At 33.3% G+C, this 17,336-nt stretch overlaps 1 protein-coding gene across 1 annotated transcript in view; it reads right to left on the bottom strand.

Moving 5' to 3' along the window:
* The window catches only part of LOC110453773, a 36,869-nt gene that overhangs the window by 8,172 nt on the left and 11,361 nt on the right, over nucleotides 1–17,336 (bottom strand). The window contains exons 3-7 of the mRNA XM_021502909.1: nucleotides 8,984–9,317; nucleotides 5,245–5,562; nucleotides 2,765–2,878; nucleotides 2,187–2,339; nucleotides 1,742–1,927 (exon numbers count right to left, since the gene is read on the bottom strand). Coding sequence (XP_021358584.1) covers nucleotides 1,742–1,927; nucleotides 2,187–2,339; nucleotides 2,765–2,878; nucleotides 5,245–5,562; nucleotides 8,984–9,302 — 1,090 coding nt within the window. The 5' untranslated portion in view covers nucleotides 9,303–9,317. The remainder of the gene's footprint in view (nucleotides 1–1,741; nucleotides 1,928–2,186; nucleotides 2,340–2,764; nucleotides 2,879–5,244; nucleotides 5,563–8,983; nucleotides 9,318–17,336) is intronic.

Here is a 17,336-nt window from a genome sequence, read left to right on the forward strand (position 1 = left end):
CGATGTCACACATGTGTCCGCACAGTGATCAAAATAGTGATGATATAACGAATTAATCTATATGTTTACAACATTATAATGTATCAATTAAGGTGAATTTACTTACACATATAACGTGTTATCCATTAATTTCCACGAACTGGATAAATGATGTAAATTATGTTTTTGATTTTCCTTCCCATTGATAGTGAATTGGAAGTATATGGAAAGAATATGGAGTTTTCGCAACGGCCGCTCATGTGGTGTGTAAGCAAATTAATTGTCTAACAAAATTCTAGATTCAATCCTATATGAATACTTTGTAAATATATTTAATGATTTTCCGTTTTCCTCTACGTTCACTATATTTGTATGTTGTTAATCTCTATATTTAAAGTAGGAAAACAGCATGTCTTAATAATAGGACACATGACCTTATTGTCAGGATGAGAACGTCTTATTAAGATTATGTCATGTTCCCGGAAATACTTAAATTATCAGAGCTAATTTGTCATTAAAAGCAATACCAGTAACAAATGCATGGATACAAGTTTGGCGTTATGAAAATAAGTTGTAACGCTTGGCGTTATGTATATTATACATAGAAAAAAAAAATCTCAAAAATATGTATAAGTCATCTATTTCATATCATGTATTTCAATGATGCCACTAATCTGATGTTGACTTAATGTATATGGAAATATACATACTTTCTTCTTGTATTATATTAATTGGACCACATAATTAAAATGAAAATAATTAAAAAGTGAGTTGACTGTGATCAAATCTGTGCTGTCTGCGTAGCGAAAAAAAAGGGGGGGGGGGTGATCGTAAAAAAACATTGTTTTTACTGGCTTTATCGGTGCGTGTCTAAAGTAGAGGGAATACAGTGGTGGTGGGTGAGCGTAACAACAACATTTCATCAATCTCCGAATCATGAATTATTTTTCAGAAAGTTACCTAATTTTCATCGAGTGCTCTGCTCGTCATGGCATGCTTCTGAAAACTAGGTTGTTTATATAATAAGAATATTCGTTTATTTAGATAATTTGCCGATTGTTTTGCGTTATTGTCTTGATTTATGCTGTGCCGAATAGAAATAGATAAAAAAAAAAAAGATAAATTAGGTTGTTTCTGTCAGATCCAAATTCTATTGTTAGGTAATCTGTGCCTCCCATTGGAGATGGTTATTGGTTATGTATACAATCAATCTATTTTTATTCATTGCATTGAAAAAAAATATCTCTCTATTTCTCAATACTAACGTCAATACACTTCTTGTGTTCTTGGTTAGCATAATGCTATTCAGAACGTGGTGTTTTAGCAACGCATAACTTGTTTGAAATCGTATCTTACGAGTTATGTATTGCTAGTACAGTTTGGATATATTACATTGTAATCGTTATTGCAATTGTTTTACACATCTGTTGGGTTTTATATTTAAGCAATATAACTCATCAGTAAAAAATATGCTGATAACATAGACATTTGTTTGTTTGTTTGTTTGATTTTGTTTAACGTCCTATTAACAGCTAAGGTCATTTAAGGACGGCCATGTTCACATGACATTGATCTAATGATACAGATTCTTGCTAGAACTTTATAATACTTATATTTTACCAATAAACTACGAAGAGTTTTTTCATATTCAACGCACAATTCCCACTGTATGTCACAATTCAGGTTTGTATACTTAAGGTAGGCATTTCGATCAGTTGCTGTAAAAATAACTTTTAATATATATATGTATATATTAATTTACCGTCGGCTGTCTTTTTCATTTTGATTTTCAGAGAATTCTGTTGTATTTGTAACGGGTTTCCGGTTTCATCAGTCAGAAAAATAGATCCGTCTTCGAGACCTGTACTGAATCGTTCTGCTAAGGCCAATGCAGATTCGTCCAATGGATGTGTAACACCAGTTATGTCAAATGACACGATGATGCAACCTTTGAAAAAGATAAACAAACATAAAATAAAAACATTAATCAATGTATCTAGATGATATTATAAGATTTGTGATAGATGTACATATTTTTGACTATACAGTTTACTTCCTATGATAATTCTCTACTTAAAAAAACAATACGAACACAATATAGCATTGACGACACTTCTGTAACGCATCAATATAACACATACTATAAAACAAGTATCTAAAGCAAAACAATATATTGCTGGTAGCATTGAATAACGAATTATACTTACTTATGATAATTTCAAAGTTGAAAGTCCTCTCTTTGAAACCTAAAATATGCTGTATTTGTTTCTGAAGACATTCTTTATGCTTTTTCATGCCATTTTTTACAATGAATTGAACAGTGATTACCCTGGTATCCCGGTCCGTGGTTATTTTGAAGTCTTCAACAAAGACACACAATTATATAAGTTATGGAGCAGTCGTATTAAGATCAGAATAATTTACTTCAGGCAAACACGAATTGATGAGTAATTATTTGTAATCAAATGCTACAAATCACAGGCTAACAAATACCCCATCATAAGAAAATTGTCAGAGTAAAGTCAATTGCGTTGCACTTTTCATGAATCATGTTAAACATTCATGAATAGTTGTTTTAACCAATAATGTTAAATGCTGTACACTTAGTTTGGTTAAACAATGATTGCTAATGGGGCACAAATATACTTAACTGATCATGTGTGTAAGGTTTCCCTGGAATTTGTTTCAAATTTAATGCGATTTTAAAATGATTGAAACAATAAAACGTAGAATAAAAATGTATATCATTAATAATATAATATGTATTATGGCTCTACCAAGATACCTTCTATCCCTCCAAGGGGTTCGACAAACTTGTTTATTTGATCTTCTGCCTCTTTCATTGTATTTTCCAACATTTCACGAACAGTCTTTTTCAAAGCATCTCCGGCAGCTGCATCTAGGTCAGGATTGAATAAAAAAAAGTTTAAGTTTAAAACTAGAATTGGTATATAGAATTAATTATTAGCAAGACGTCATGTTGAATTTAAAGGTAACAAATACAAAGGTTAACAAGTAGACACTTCTAACCAAAATAATACCGAAAAGAGTGTTACTTAACTTCAACAAATGTTATTGATAATCGTTATCGATTGGATTGAATAGCAGGCTTAAAGCCCATATTAAGTTCTCCACATATTACAACACATGTTATTCAAATAATATCCGGTAATTGATAGAAATGGATATTATGCAATATACAATTAGATAACGTTAATCATATATTTTAACATTTTACTTTATATACGTTTTTTGGAATTTGATTATAAATTGTGTAATGATATAAAAAAAAAAAAATACAAGCTGCTATATATAAAAAGCAGCTGAGGAATAAGCACCGAATCAACCCCTGAATTTCTGACTCTAAAGTCCATGGGTCCATCACTCTATAATCTTCCACTCAGGAATTGATTGCACATGCAGCTCTCAGCCGCACTCCTTAATCAATGCACGTTATTTCTTTAATGTTTATGACAGATGAAATCCGAACAATATGAGGGATGATATTGTATAAGTATTTTTTTTAACTATACTTCTCACAAGTCATAAGTGTCAATTAAGATGCACATCTCCGCAGAATATATGATCATATCAACACAAGTACATGTATACATACTAAATGACATATACAACTATTGAAATAAGACTTCACAAATATGATAAATCATCATCCGTGCATGCGCACAAACCACATTGGCATTGGTGTTAAAACGGTAGAATTATATTTTCATTGCATAATTATTCAAATGTACTTTATCGGTATGTACGCATAAGTATATACAATTTAGTAGTGGGAAATTATTACGATGATAACAAGGTATCACAAATAGTACAAATCCTCTAATGTGTTGTGGTGTGCATAATTTTGTACATACCACTTGTAATAAGTTGTAAGTAACCTGTTGTTATACTTGACTTTCTATCAATAGTGATAGCAACTTTGACCTTGACCTTATGAAACACAAACTTCTTAGGGTCTTCTTTTGCATGTCCAAATCATTAAATTTAATCAAGCTCTGTAGGGATGAGCTTTCTAGAGTGATGACAAAATAAGCCAATTAATAGTAGCAGTGACCTTGACTTCGACCTTGACCGCAGATTGTTGAAGCATGATCACTTTCGAGATATTCGCATACATGATGATTAAAAGAGAGCGTTACGTTCATATTCCAAAGTACAAGGTGTGAAACTTTCCTGGTGGAACTTTAGTTCCCGAATTTGCTTTAATCCGCAATAAGCACCGTCATGGAGTGATTTAATTATATGCAACCCACGATCAGTAAAACTGCATCACTCAAGAGAAGAAAGCGAGGAACAACAAAATAATGTTTGACCATATTGTGCACATTTTATTCGGATCTTGTGATTCAATGATAAATTACTCGTGTTTATGAGACTTGAACATGCTGGTTCCGTTGTGTAAAATTCTTAAAATTGATGAGTACAAAAAAAGTGATGTTTTATAGAATTAATGAAATGTGTTCATTTGTTATCAATCATAATTCACCGGGTTGCATAGAAAAGAACAAAATGGAAACAATCCCATCCCTCGTACCCATATTTTTGATGCAACGATACAACACAGCTTATGCCACAGATATTATATGCTTATTCATAATGTCACATGTTTTTTTTAATTATTGAGAGGGAACTGCACGGCTTGCCGCTCATTTTGTTAATTTTAGTCGTATATGTCCATATTTTAATAAAGGGAATTGAGTGCGTTACGTTTACTCAATTTTAATCAATTTTTCCATGTTGTATATGGAGATGTTTCCAAAGATCACTTAGATAATAATGATTAAACGTAAAAACATTAACAGTACTGCATTAACGAATTATGTACAACAGTGTACACATATAAAATGATTTCCAATCCACGTTTGGTTTCGGACACCAGTATGCAACACATTGTTTCCCTTCGCGATAATAACTCTTGTATATGTAAAAGAAATCGTTTATATGCACTTTCTGTATACATATTAATATTGCCGACACCAATCAGGTCAACTCTATATCTTCCCTGTTGATACAAAGTATAGCTACTACATGTAGTTGACTATGCTTATATTGTTCGTGTCAAAATACATTATATTTAATACTTGTTATCACTGTCAAGTTACTAATTGGACGAATTACATTTTATCAAGTAACTAAAATGTTTTTGTTTATTTTCTTAAAATTGGTTTTTGGTTACACCTTGGGTTTCCTCTAGACGTTAATCCCCATTTAGGTGTGTGTCTGCTGTATTGTAAATGAGAGTACCTGTCTCTGGTTGCGTGATTGTAACATGGATCTCGTCACTCTGTCCTGTCCCCGCGTCATTTGTAGCATTGCAGAGATATATGGCCCCATTGTCCTCTTCGCTAGCCATGTCTATCGTCAGGGAAGGTGAGTCGATAGATCCACCGGAAAAGTTCTTGTTGTCTTTTTGAATGTCTCTGAATGAAACCTCTCCTTTCCTTTTTCTTTTCCATTGCACATTTCTGATTACAGTTGTACTTGTAATACCACATTTCAGTATAGCAGGTTTTCCTTTTGTCAGACTGTATAATTTGTTGTTGATTATCAATGTAGGGACACCTGAAAATCGAAGGCTACATTATTTTCTTGGAACAATTAAGACCATTAAATACCAAATACACACATTATATTTTGATGTCGTGTAATGAGATATGTATCATGTTAGTTATATCATATGGTTTAGTGAAATTGAACGTTATGTAATGATTTTCAAATGTATTTTTTTCTAATTTTTTTTTTATGTCTGAATAATACGATCTGTTAACCAATATTTTATTGATTGTTTTGATTATTGAAAAATAACATCATTGATTGAATTTGAGAACGCTGGAACATCATTTAAACAACAGGTTACAAGCTTTTGCTTTAGTCATGAACAATTCTGTGTGTAGTATCCTACACCTGGTTACTTAATTCCTTGGTAATATCATACAAAAACAACCCTATAACGATAGGCAATCTTTGGAGACATGAAAAGACATGTACATTCTTGCTACCAACATTAGTGTTGATGTTCATCTTCTACCCTGGTGATTGAATAACGGTTAAGATCACCAAATTTGAAGGATATGACAAACTTTCAACATGATGTCTCATTGGGTCCGCAGAATAAGTTATTGCATAAACAAAAATGGTAGCTCTTCTTAGGGATAGGGTTTAATATCTCAACCGTTTCAATGTTCTGACGACATGAGTTGACATATTTATTATATAATCTACACAGGATGACAGCGGCTGTGATAAAGATAGCAGTTAGACAGATTTAGCATGCGATTAAAGAAAATTAAACAAAAACAAAAACTGAATAGATAATTAAAATTCAAAGAAAAAAGAATGGAAATTAAAAAAAAAGAACAAAAACTTGTTATTTAGATCAGAATACAGCATACAAATCAGGTATTCACATGAAGCATCACTAATGCAAATGAAGTTTGAGTAGCTCTTGTAGCTGTAGAAAAACATAGCTGAACCTTAAAAATATATCAACAAAAGGGAATGCTGTAACAATTAATATTAAATGTACGGATTGAGAATCACAGTCACTGATGTGTCTGGGTTTTTACTTAAACAGAAAATATATAGATATAATCACAAGTTTTTTATTCGTTTGCCCGCTATGATCAAAGCAAAGCTTTGCATTATTTTGGATTTGATAACAAAATGTTCAACACGGCAAATCAATGTTTTTGTCCGCTTCCGTCGGACACAGTGTCACCACTGTCTGATCTGCATAGGTATCAGTTTCGTTTGCTCGTGGATTTTTATAACAATTATAGTTCTATCCCTTCCTGATTGACATTGTTGAAAGGACTTCATTCATAAACTGTTTTTATTTATCAAATCTTATCCGAAGTTCAAGTCAAGAATGTTTTACTATTTTTTACATTTTAAATATGTAAATTTTGTTTAGATCAGAGTCCAGCATACAAAGCAGGTGTTCAGATGCACTACCGATGAAGCATACCTATTGTAACTGTAGTTAAAGTAGCTCTTGCAGACATAGGTTAAACTTAAAAACAGATCAACAAATGGGAATGCTGTTATATTTAGTATTATATGTAGGGAGTGGAATAAAAAAATAAAATGCAACTAAGGTCCATATTATGGTTGAGGCAAATGCAAGAAAAGAAATTTAGTTAAAATAGCTTAACCTTAAACACATATCAACAAATGGGAATGCTGTTACATTTAGTATTAGATGTGAGATTGCAATGAAAAAACTAAAATGCAACTAAGGTCCATATTATGGTTGAGGCAACTGCAAGAAAAGAAACGTCTATGTCTCACCTTTGCGACATCCGTCGCAGGTGAGACAAAATAGGTTGCGGCTAATTCTCAGGAACGAAGATATTTGACTTGTGGTTACTCTTTCAAAGAACGTTCGATATTTAAAACACAGTGTCACTACTGTGTGATCTGCATAGGTGTCAAATTCGATTGCTCGTAAAGTTATATACACTTAAACCTTTTAGTTTGTAAAAAAAACACAGTATTGCCGCAATATCAAAATTCTAGATATTGCCTTTAATCTGTTTTTAATCAAAACTGTACTCACTTTCCTCTGGAAACACTGTTTTGTTGGGGTTTTTTGGGGTGGGGGTTACGGGGGTGGGCAAAGTTTAAATGTGTTATTTCGGATGGCAAATTAATAAAGAATATATATATATAGATAGTTCCTTTTATATGACTTTAAACATTCTAATTTGATTAATTGGTACGTTTGTTAAAAATGAATGACCTTGACTTAGTGTCTAGGTCACAAATGTCAAATGTTTAAAGATGAAGAATGCGAACTCACATATTGGCTCAAGACAACATTTTTGGTTTTCGTGAGGGGTCAAATTTCGAATGTTCTATTTTGACACTTAAAAAATTACTTTAAAAAAGCTATACAAAGTCATGAGTCATGGTATTTTGTTCTGTCACATGCTGGGATGATTGTCTAATGATATATTTCAGTAAATTACCTTAACCTTCTCTTAAGGTCACATGGTTCAAATGTGTTAAACTATTCAAACCACTCCTTCTGACGATGATTAGTTAAGGACAGTGGCATGCTTGTATGAAGGGTTTGAATTTTGTCACAATAAATGACATTGTCTTTCATTTTACAAAAGTAAAGGTCATAACAATTTTAATTCTTTTTTGCAATATAAAAGCTCTTTTGTATTAATTTTTTTACCCAACAAGGCATTAATATTCAACAATCTTATTCTAGTATTAAACGACCTTCACACATATTTAAGGTTTTGAATAATCAAACGACCAGGCTGATGATTTTGCAATGTTAAATGCTAGGAATAAGACTTGTTTTTAAATATCTTTAATTAACCTTAATAAAATTGCAAGACCACAGGGATCAAACATGTCAAGGTTTTGAAATCACCTGTCCTAAAAAAAAGTTCAATTTAACACGCAGTGAAACTCTACAGAATAAAGGACTCAATCATAGACACGGGAAATAACAAATGCATAGTTTATCTACGGGATGACAATGACATTGATAAAGGTGAAAAGATAAAGTCAACTAATAACAAATAATAGAAGAAAGCCTATTGTATCAAATTTTCTTTTAAACAAAAGTAAAAGATATAAAAAGATAAACAAATATAAGATAAAAAAAATCTGTCAATAGCACTGTCTATTTCGTCATCGGTACCCTGGGAGGGGGAGCAGGAGAAGATCATACAGTGACAAAAAGGTTTATTGTCGTATTTCTAAAGCATATCCGATTGTGAAAAGCCCGTTAAAATATTAGGCAAGCGTTTATCGTATTTATGTCTGTTCGTGTTTTAAGAAAACTGATTTTACGATACTAAAACCTCAATATTTGATAGATGTAAAATTTGAATTCAGACCAGACATGCATACATTGTTATGCAATAGGAAATGTTTCGAGTTCATTTAATGACATTTTGTTCTCTTCTTTCCTTGATGCTTTATTTAAATCTTAACATTATGGTAAACAGTGCATACATACCTGTATTCAAGGCTTCTTTTATAAGTCCTGTATAGCGTTCAATTATTTCCCCAGCATCAGCGTTGTAGTATTTAAGAATATCACAAATTGTTGTGTACCTCCCGTACTTAATCTTTCCTTTCTCCATCAATTTAATGAAGAGTTCAAGCATATTTGTGACTTTTCCTAAGTCTGAAGCAGTGAGGAGATCCTTCATTTGCACCTCGTTACGAGTCTTTGTCCATGACCCTTGCTCAACAGGAAATAATTCGTCTAATTTTTTCACCATATCTGTGTGAAAAGTTCGAACTGATTGAGGTGGTTCGTCTTTCGCCGCCATATCTCGTTAGGGTAGCTACAAGTATATGATCACTCACATTGAATATTTTTGTAAGATATGTACTGAATTTTGTACCCGACATCAGTGGTTTTGTCAAATTATGGTAACATAAAAATCTTAAAAAATATTTGATTTCACACATCAATTTTACCTTCATTTTATATACAATTATATTTCCACATTGACAAGCATAGACAACCATTTCAAATAGTATTATTCTAAACAAGCATGATGAAATTCAAGTTCATAATAAGTCTTCGCCTAAGTTCTGTTCAAGTTGTACAGTAAACCTATAGGAAAGCTATTGGCACCCTGATGGTGACTATTCCACTTATCATGATATCTGAATGGTTAAGTACAAATGTATTTATCACCAGACATATACAAATATTTCCATAATAACAAGAAATATAATGTATATAAGCGACCTTTAATTGTCTACATATATGATATTTATCTATGATCATTTGAACATGTTTCGACCCTGTTGTATGCAATTATGTACTAAAGAGAAATCGAAATCGTTCCTCTGTGTTGTTTGTTTACTAATAAACAATAATTATGTAGTTACAATTGTAAGTACATTGCTAATTTTTGTCTTATTTAACGATGCATGAACATGCATGCCATGTTTCTGTATTAATTAATAATGGTATGTTGGCTAACATGCGATGTATAACTATCCTTGACACACACCTACCATATTTATTTGGGAGGGAAGTCGTTATATATATTGGAGGAATGTGTACGTACATATGATGTACTTGTTTCGTAGTCCAGTAAGTAGTAATTTTCACTTTCCACACCAGCAAATTTGATTTGCATCGTAGAATCTCAGATACTAAGATAGTTAATTGCTTGCTTCCTAGCTAACTACTGTTTACTGTGCGAAAGGACACATGTCATTTTGTAGTATTTAAAGATGTCTTACATGTACAGTACATATAATACTATTATAGGACTGAACTAAAGCTGGACTATAAAACAAACATATTATACATTCTAATATCAGATAAAAGGACACCCGCTAATATTAGTGTGTAGGGTGTGTGTCAGGGCTGGTAATATATTCCATTATGTTAGCCAAAATATCTATCAAAAGTGCAAAAACGCTAAATATTGTAATGAGCATGATATTTGGTTTAGATCCTTTTTGATTGTAAGATTATTGTTCGGTTTTAGTGTGAATTTAGGCACGATTGGAGAGCACATATGATTAAATTAATATGGAACATGGTCACAATGACCTAATTATCGACTATGTACTATATTTTTCGGTTTATGTTGTTTTTCCAGCTTCAGTGTGTTATATAATGCATACAAATGATGAAGAAAATTTCAGATCATAATAATTATATAGTTTTGTTTAAAAGAGGTCATTTATGATATTAGTCCCCACTTTACCCTCGCATATATCGGAATGGCCTTAATTTCATGTCATATCACGATGGCATAACCCTAAGGTAAGTATCTTCAAAATGTATAAATAACGTATCGATGGAGGCTCACATGTACAACCCTCCTTTTCTTTCTATGTAATTACTTATGTGTAGAAGGGTGTAATAATGTATTTGTTAATAATGTCGATCACGGTTCGATTAATAACTACACCATGGCCACACGTTTTCCTTGGCTTACCTAAGTGTAAAGTAATGACATTTTCCTTCACACGGTTGAACCGTACACATTGAATACACTGAAAACTGTCTTATCGACACCATTCATTCAACAGGAAAGCTATTACAATAGCAATAAATACGTAAAGACCTGTTTCAAGTAAAAGCTCTTCGATTTTTTTTTTGTTTCCGACATGCTTGCTTTTTAACTGATTGTTTTTCCACAAATGTTTCATATATATTAACAGAATGTTCCGTTGTCCAACGAATTACATAATAAAATGATTCTGACTGACTTTTTAACGGCATGAAAGCATCATGATGTCAAGATCTAAATTATGCTCAAGTCTTTATCGGGTTGAAAAAGAACGTAATTAGAAGATATAAAAGAGGAAGACTAACCTCCACATTACTCACTAGTATAACTGAACCCTGGCACATTTGAATATGACCCCAAAAGCAGTAGTCAGACGTCATTACACGTAGTATGTTACGCGTAGCTGATCTTTGACCTATTTTGGGGATTCGCTAAAGTGAGGTTAAGATTAGGAGCAACATTTTTGAGAGGATGATATTTACTTCGTACCAGTATGAAGGGAGCTGAGGAATCCTGCATACGCTGATGTTTGCACGTGGGATTAACTGTCCTGCATTGGCATTATATATATTATAAATATTTATGGACATATTAACTTAAAAAAATATCGAAGACTATGTGTCATCTAATATGTCGTTTCAATGTATGAGAAAAGTTACGTACCTTGTTAAATTACAAACACCAGTACGTGTACCTAATTATGTTCCTGTTTTTTTTTTCAACGATTCGTTTAGCATTCTCCACACTGCTATCATTAGTAACAGTTTTTACCCTGTTGCCCAATAATGAGACACCTTTATACACATGACTTGACATAATACTGGGATTGCTATACAGATACGTTCTCGGTAACACAAAGATAAAAGGATGTTTATAGTCTCTAACATAGTTGGCTAACATTACGCGAATATCACTGTTGTTTTTCAGTCAACTTAAATATAGAGGCACCGTGCAATTTGTGTATGTTTGTGATATCAGAAACACTGACATTATCATTAATTTACACAAATGCAAGTAAAACAGGTATAATGCATATTCCTTGATGAAACAATCCACACTGTAAGGATGTTTATTTAGTTCACATTGTTCCTAACACTCTTTTGGCACAGCTGTATAAACAGGTTTACAAACATTTTATGAGGGACAATTTCAGTTATCTTGTGCACAAAACCTTTCACCTAGCTGTTTGGTAACGCCCGAAAGATGCTTCATGACAGATTTGGTTAAAACAATTAACCAGACACGAGGAGTAGTCTTTTATAGATTTAAGATTCAATAACTCTTGTTTTGGCGTTCTTCATCAGCCTCGTCGAAAACATATCCTTCCCTTATACAATTACAATAATCAAATTCAAATCCTAGTAGCACGAGTATATTGTCTTTTAGTACTGTACCTAGCAAATTTGGTAGCTTAAGTGTAATTGTCTTCTTTAGTAGAGTTATAGTGTAAATGGTAACAAACTGGAGATATTGTTTAATCTTATGAACCAGGAACTAAGTCTCGAAGGGCAAAGCCGTATGTTTCTAACGAAATGGTTTGATTTATTTCGTAATATTTATCAATATTATGCGTAGATTCAATATTGGGATTTCGGCCATTTCTTTAGTACATAGGAGCAAAACTCCTGAGCTGATTATATTTTCCTGTGTTTATAAAGAAATTGACAGTCTATATTGTTTCTGTAGTTTTTGTTTGAAGTACAATTTTAAACCATTATTTAAGATATTTGGTCGTTGGCAATTTAATTTTACAATAATTCCATTATTCAATATCTATTATCTGTCGTCAAAGAATACAGAATTTACATCAATTAAAACTGTCAACCTCAATGAATCAACCCTTTTTCTCAAAGGCGCCACATTATCCATATATACAATACTGAACTCACATATCAAACAAATGGCAAGATCAAATTCGGTTTTATCCTCATTAAAAGGGGTAAATTAACAGCTCATTCTCCTTCATTGAACCTCACTCTCTGCTTTGTTGTTTAATATTCTTAGTCCGTATGGAGAAGGATTTCAACATTATTGTTTTGGACAGAAAGTAATGTGAGATTATCAATTATTTGCACGTGTAGAACACCATTTATATACTAGCAGAAAAAAAAACCTGTGCATGCCTAAAATGTGTTATACAAATAAATGTGTATGACGTAGAACAACAAGGTCTTCAGGGACAATTTATTTGTTATTTATTAACAGTTACATTCCATTTTCCACGTTATGTAATCAATAAGTTCCGCTCAGGAGTGACGTACACACAGCATGGGTCAATACTGGGTTTACAACTTTAATACCTCGTATGTCCACCGTTTGCCTGAATGCAAGCCTGGCAACGTCGACGCATGGAGCCTATCAGACGGTTCAATAATGCTTGTGGGGTGGCATTCCAGATATGTACCAACGCTGCAGCCAAATCAGCCAACGTCACCGGTTGATTAGGTAATGCCCGTAATCTGCGCTTCATTTCATCACAGACGTGCTCAATGGGCGACAACGTCAACGTTCTGCTGGGCCAGAAAGTCCATAGCGACACGCGCTGTGTGTGGCCTGGCGTTGTCCTGCTGTAGCGTAATGTGACGTTGCTGCCCTTGCACGAATGGAACGACGTGGGTTCGGAGGAATTCGTCACGATAACGTAGCGCGTTCAAATTCCCGTTAGCAACCACCAGAGGCGTTCTCCCGTTGGCTGTGATGCCGCCCCAAATCATAACGCTGCCTCCGCCGAAAGAACGTCGTTGTACCACACTCGCGTCACGGACACGTTCTCCAACGCGACGATACACTCTGGAACGGCCGTCACTACTATCCAGGTGGAGTCGCGACTCGTCCGTAAACAAAATGCCTGCCCTATCCCGTCGAGTAAATCGCAGATGCCTTTTGCACCAGTCCAGATGTGATACACGATGACGTGGCAGAAGAACTGGGCGGATTGCAGGACGTCGCGGACGGATAGCTCGTTAACGCAATATGAATATGGTTGTCCTGTTGACATGATGTCACACGTGGACGTCCCGCACGAGAGCGATCGCCGACGTGGCCAAACTGTTGATGTCGTCTACACAAATCCCGGATTGTGTTTCGATGGACATGAAAACGTGTAGAGACAACGGCTTGGCCCATACCAGTTTGAAGCATACCAATAATCCGGAGGTGATCATTTTCATTGAGCATTGGCATAGCATTAATCACAAATTAAAACGTTATAATGTTGTTTTTACTGATCACTGGTCTCAACAGAGTGACCCAACAGTTGAAAAATAAACTTTCATTGTCGAATTGGATGGCTGGACGAGAAAAAAGTGCACACTGGTCAACGCCTATAGAGAGGAAAACTCACGGGAAAAACTGTCAATGACACACGGATAGTGTGTATGTGTCATACTCGGTCATGTGTGTGGATTTTCATATATATACAGTTGTTAATACATGTTCTATAACAGTTCTCCGCATGCACAGTGTCTGTGTTCCGCTAGTATACTTGTAAAAATAGAGTCGATCTTAGTAAGAGCTGCGAACTACCGGTAAGCTAGTATGTAAAGCACCTAATCATGTACTTATGCTTATTGGCCTGATCGTATGTTTCACTGTTCCTTATTTACAAAGGATGCAATCTTTTAACAAGAGTTAATTAAATGAACACATTTCAGGCAGGTATTTTAACATGTGGCGTGTTAATCAGTTAACATCTAATTTAGAATGCCATAAAACCTGACACGTAGGGAAGCTTTTGTATTGTAGAATAAATTGAAATTGAACAGTCGTCTGCCTTACCGTGACCTTTGGTGACATTCAACAAGATGATTCGAAGTTTGTATTGCATTCTTACATCGGTTCTTTTTATTTCTGTCAGCTTAACAATTCATTATATTCTATTTTCAAAGGAAAACTATTTTTAAAGGGCGCGTTCAACCGTTTCGCCACAACGGGGTTATGTACGGTAATTGATCAGACAGTGATAGAGTCTAGTGTGCATAATTGTCACGTTATAGACTCATTTTACTGAGAAATGAAAAATCACTTTGAATCATAATTAGTAGTAAAACATAATGTTGTGACTTTAGGATGGATATTTTTCAAACAGAAGATCGCTTCATATATACTATAACCATCCGGACTTAAACTCCGAAAGGTAAACAAAAAAGTATATTAGACCTTTTAGTGTGAACACTTATGTTGATATGTCCGAAGTGTACTCCATAAAGGATATGCGATTTGTTAACGGAAAATGTTCTAAGGAGAACAATATTTTTTGAAGACACTATTTGTAACTTCATTTCTTTATTTATAGAAACCAATATTATATAGTTACCCATAGATCATACAGGATTTCAATGATAAGCAAGGAACGCATTCCTTTTTTAAAACATAGAGTTACATAATAAAAAAGTATTTGAAAACAATAAAGTAAAACAAAAACTTGTTAGCTTGTTAATTTATCCATATCTTCATACATAGAGAGCAGCAATACAATTCACTTACATAAATATATATTTCATTTGCTAAGAAAATTCAACATTTAATATACATTAATGGTAATCTTAAACGAATAAAGAAATCAAAAGACACAGAAATGTTGACACACACATACTGATGGATAAGAAACTAAATCTTACAAATTCGATGTCATCACCAAATGGTAGAACAAACAAAAAAAATATTAGTATTCTTACATTTAAAAATGATGTTGAAGACACGTTGAAAATACTTTTTTTCGTTTTTGTTACATTTACTATATTCATTCATATCCTTCTGCTAGGCCTTCGAGGCTTCTTAATCATTTGCTTTATAGAATATGTGATTCAGGTATATTAAAGAATCAGTCGATACAAATATGGCTGCAATAACGTAAAACCTGATAATATTAAAACGGCCATAACTCAAAAAGTTTGCATTTTACAGTATGAGTGCAAAGCATAATTTGTAGGTATTGTTCGTTTATTTACATGTTTAAGAAACGAAGTCGGCCACTGATTTTCAAATTTTTGTTTTGGCGGGGGGNGCAATTTGACATCTCTGATTTTTTCTGTAATGATTGCCGTTAATATGGCACGCAATTTTAATATTTCATTCGACGTATGCATAAAGCCGATAATATGTTAAACCTGTGTTCATTTTTTCTCAGAAAGCATTTTTGCGTTTAATGTTAATTTCGGTTTTAGGTAAACAAATTGATAAAGTTCTTGAAGGTCTAGGTATAAATGATTTTCACTTGAAGCATCCAAGGAATACTTAAATTGTTGAAATAAAGTAATAATTACTTAATTCCAAGATCACTGATGTCAAATGTTTGCAAAACTAAAATGTTTTCAGATCAGTTCGTAAACAGTTTAAGATAGTGACTTTGCGTTCTGGTATGATGTGGACGACGTCAATGCTCTTATATTTTCCTGAAACTATTTCGTTATTAGCGATTACCTTTTGGTTATTGGTAGGAGTCAATTTGCAAATTAGCTATTTCATATTAACAGCTTTAAAAACAAGTTTCTTCTCGAGTTCTAAGAGGCCTTGATTCTTGGAATTTGATTTGTTATATGCTGTGATGATTACCTACCAAGTATATTTAAATGAATGACGTTCAATTTATCTGAGGTCATATGGATCAATTATGTGAAAATATTGAAACCACATTTTGTAGATAACCAATAAGCCTAGGGGAATTTTGTTTGGCTTTATACTTTGTCCAAACGAATGACCTTGTTCTTTTAAACGTGATTTCAAAAGTGAGGTTAAAAACCGTATTCGTTTCTTTTTATTTTGCTTTATATTTTGTTTCTGTTTTTGTTTTGAATTTTTGCAGTTCTCTAGGAATTTAAATGCTTTAATACTTTTTTTTTCTGAATAACACAAAGGCATAGGGAGTTGATTTGACATGTTAGTTGCTTAAATAAGAACTATGATTTCCTGGTTTTCTTCTTATGTTCACGATAAAACCTTTATCAATGTTCACGGCCACAATTCCTAAATAAGTAAAAGGCCTAGGTGCATGGTATTTTGTTTATCTCAAGTTTAATTGAATATAACTTGTTTAAACAATTTGACCTTTCTCTCAGTCTGTCCACTCTTTGCTATATATTAAACGATAAACGAGGCAACTATTAACAAAATTCTTTCTTGTACTCATTACGTCTGGGGTAATACCATTTAACCAGTACTATGAATGAAATACAGGCTATCAAACTTCTTTAGACATTGACCTACTTGGACGTTCATATAGGTCAAATAAAAAACTTTAAATGTTTTAATTAATGTATATTATATTACTTCAATAGTGAAGTTTCCTTTTCCTTTGTCATCGAATGGGATTGGGGCAGGGGG

The sequence above is a fragment of the Mizuhopecten yessoensis genome, unplaced genomic scaffold, assembly GCF_002113885.1.
Source record: "Mizuhopecten yessoensis strain PY_sf001 unplaced genomic scaffold, ASM211388v2 scaffold7497, whole genome shotgun sequence".
In the NCBI taxonomy this organism is placed as follows: Eukaryota; Metazoa; Mollusca; class Bivalvia; order Pectinida; family Pectinidae; genus Mizuhopecten; species Mizuhopecten yessoensis.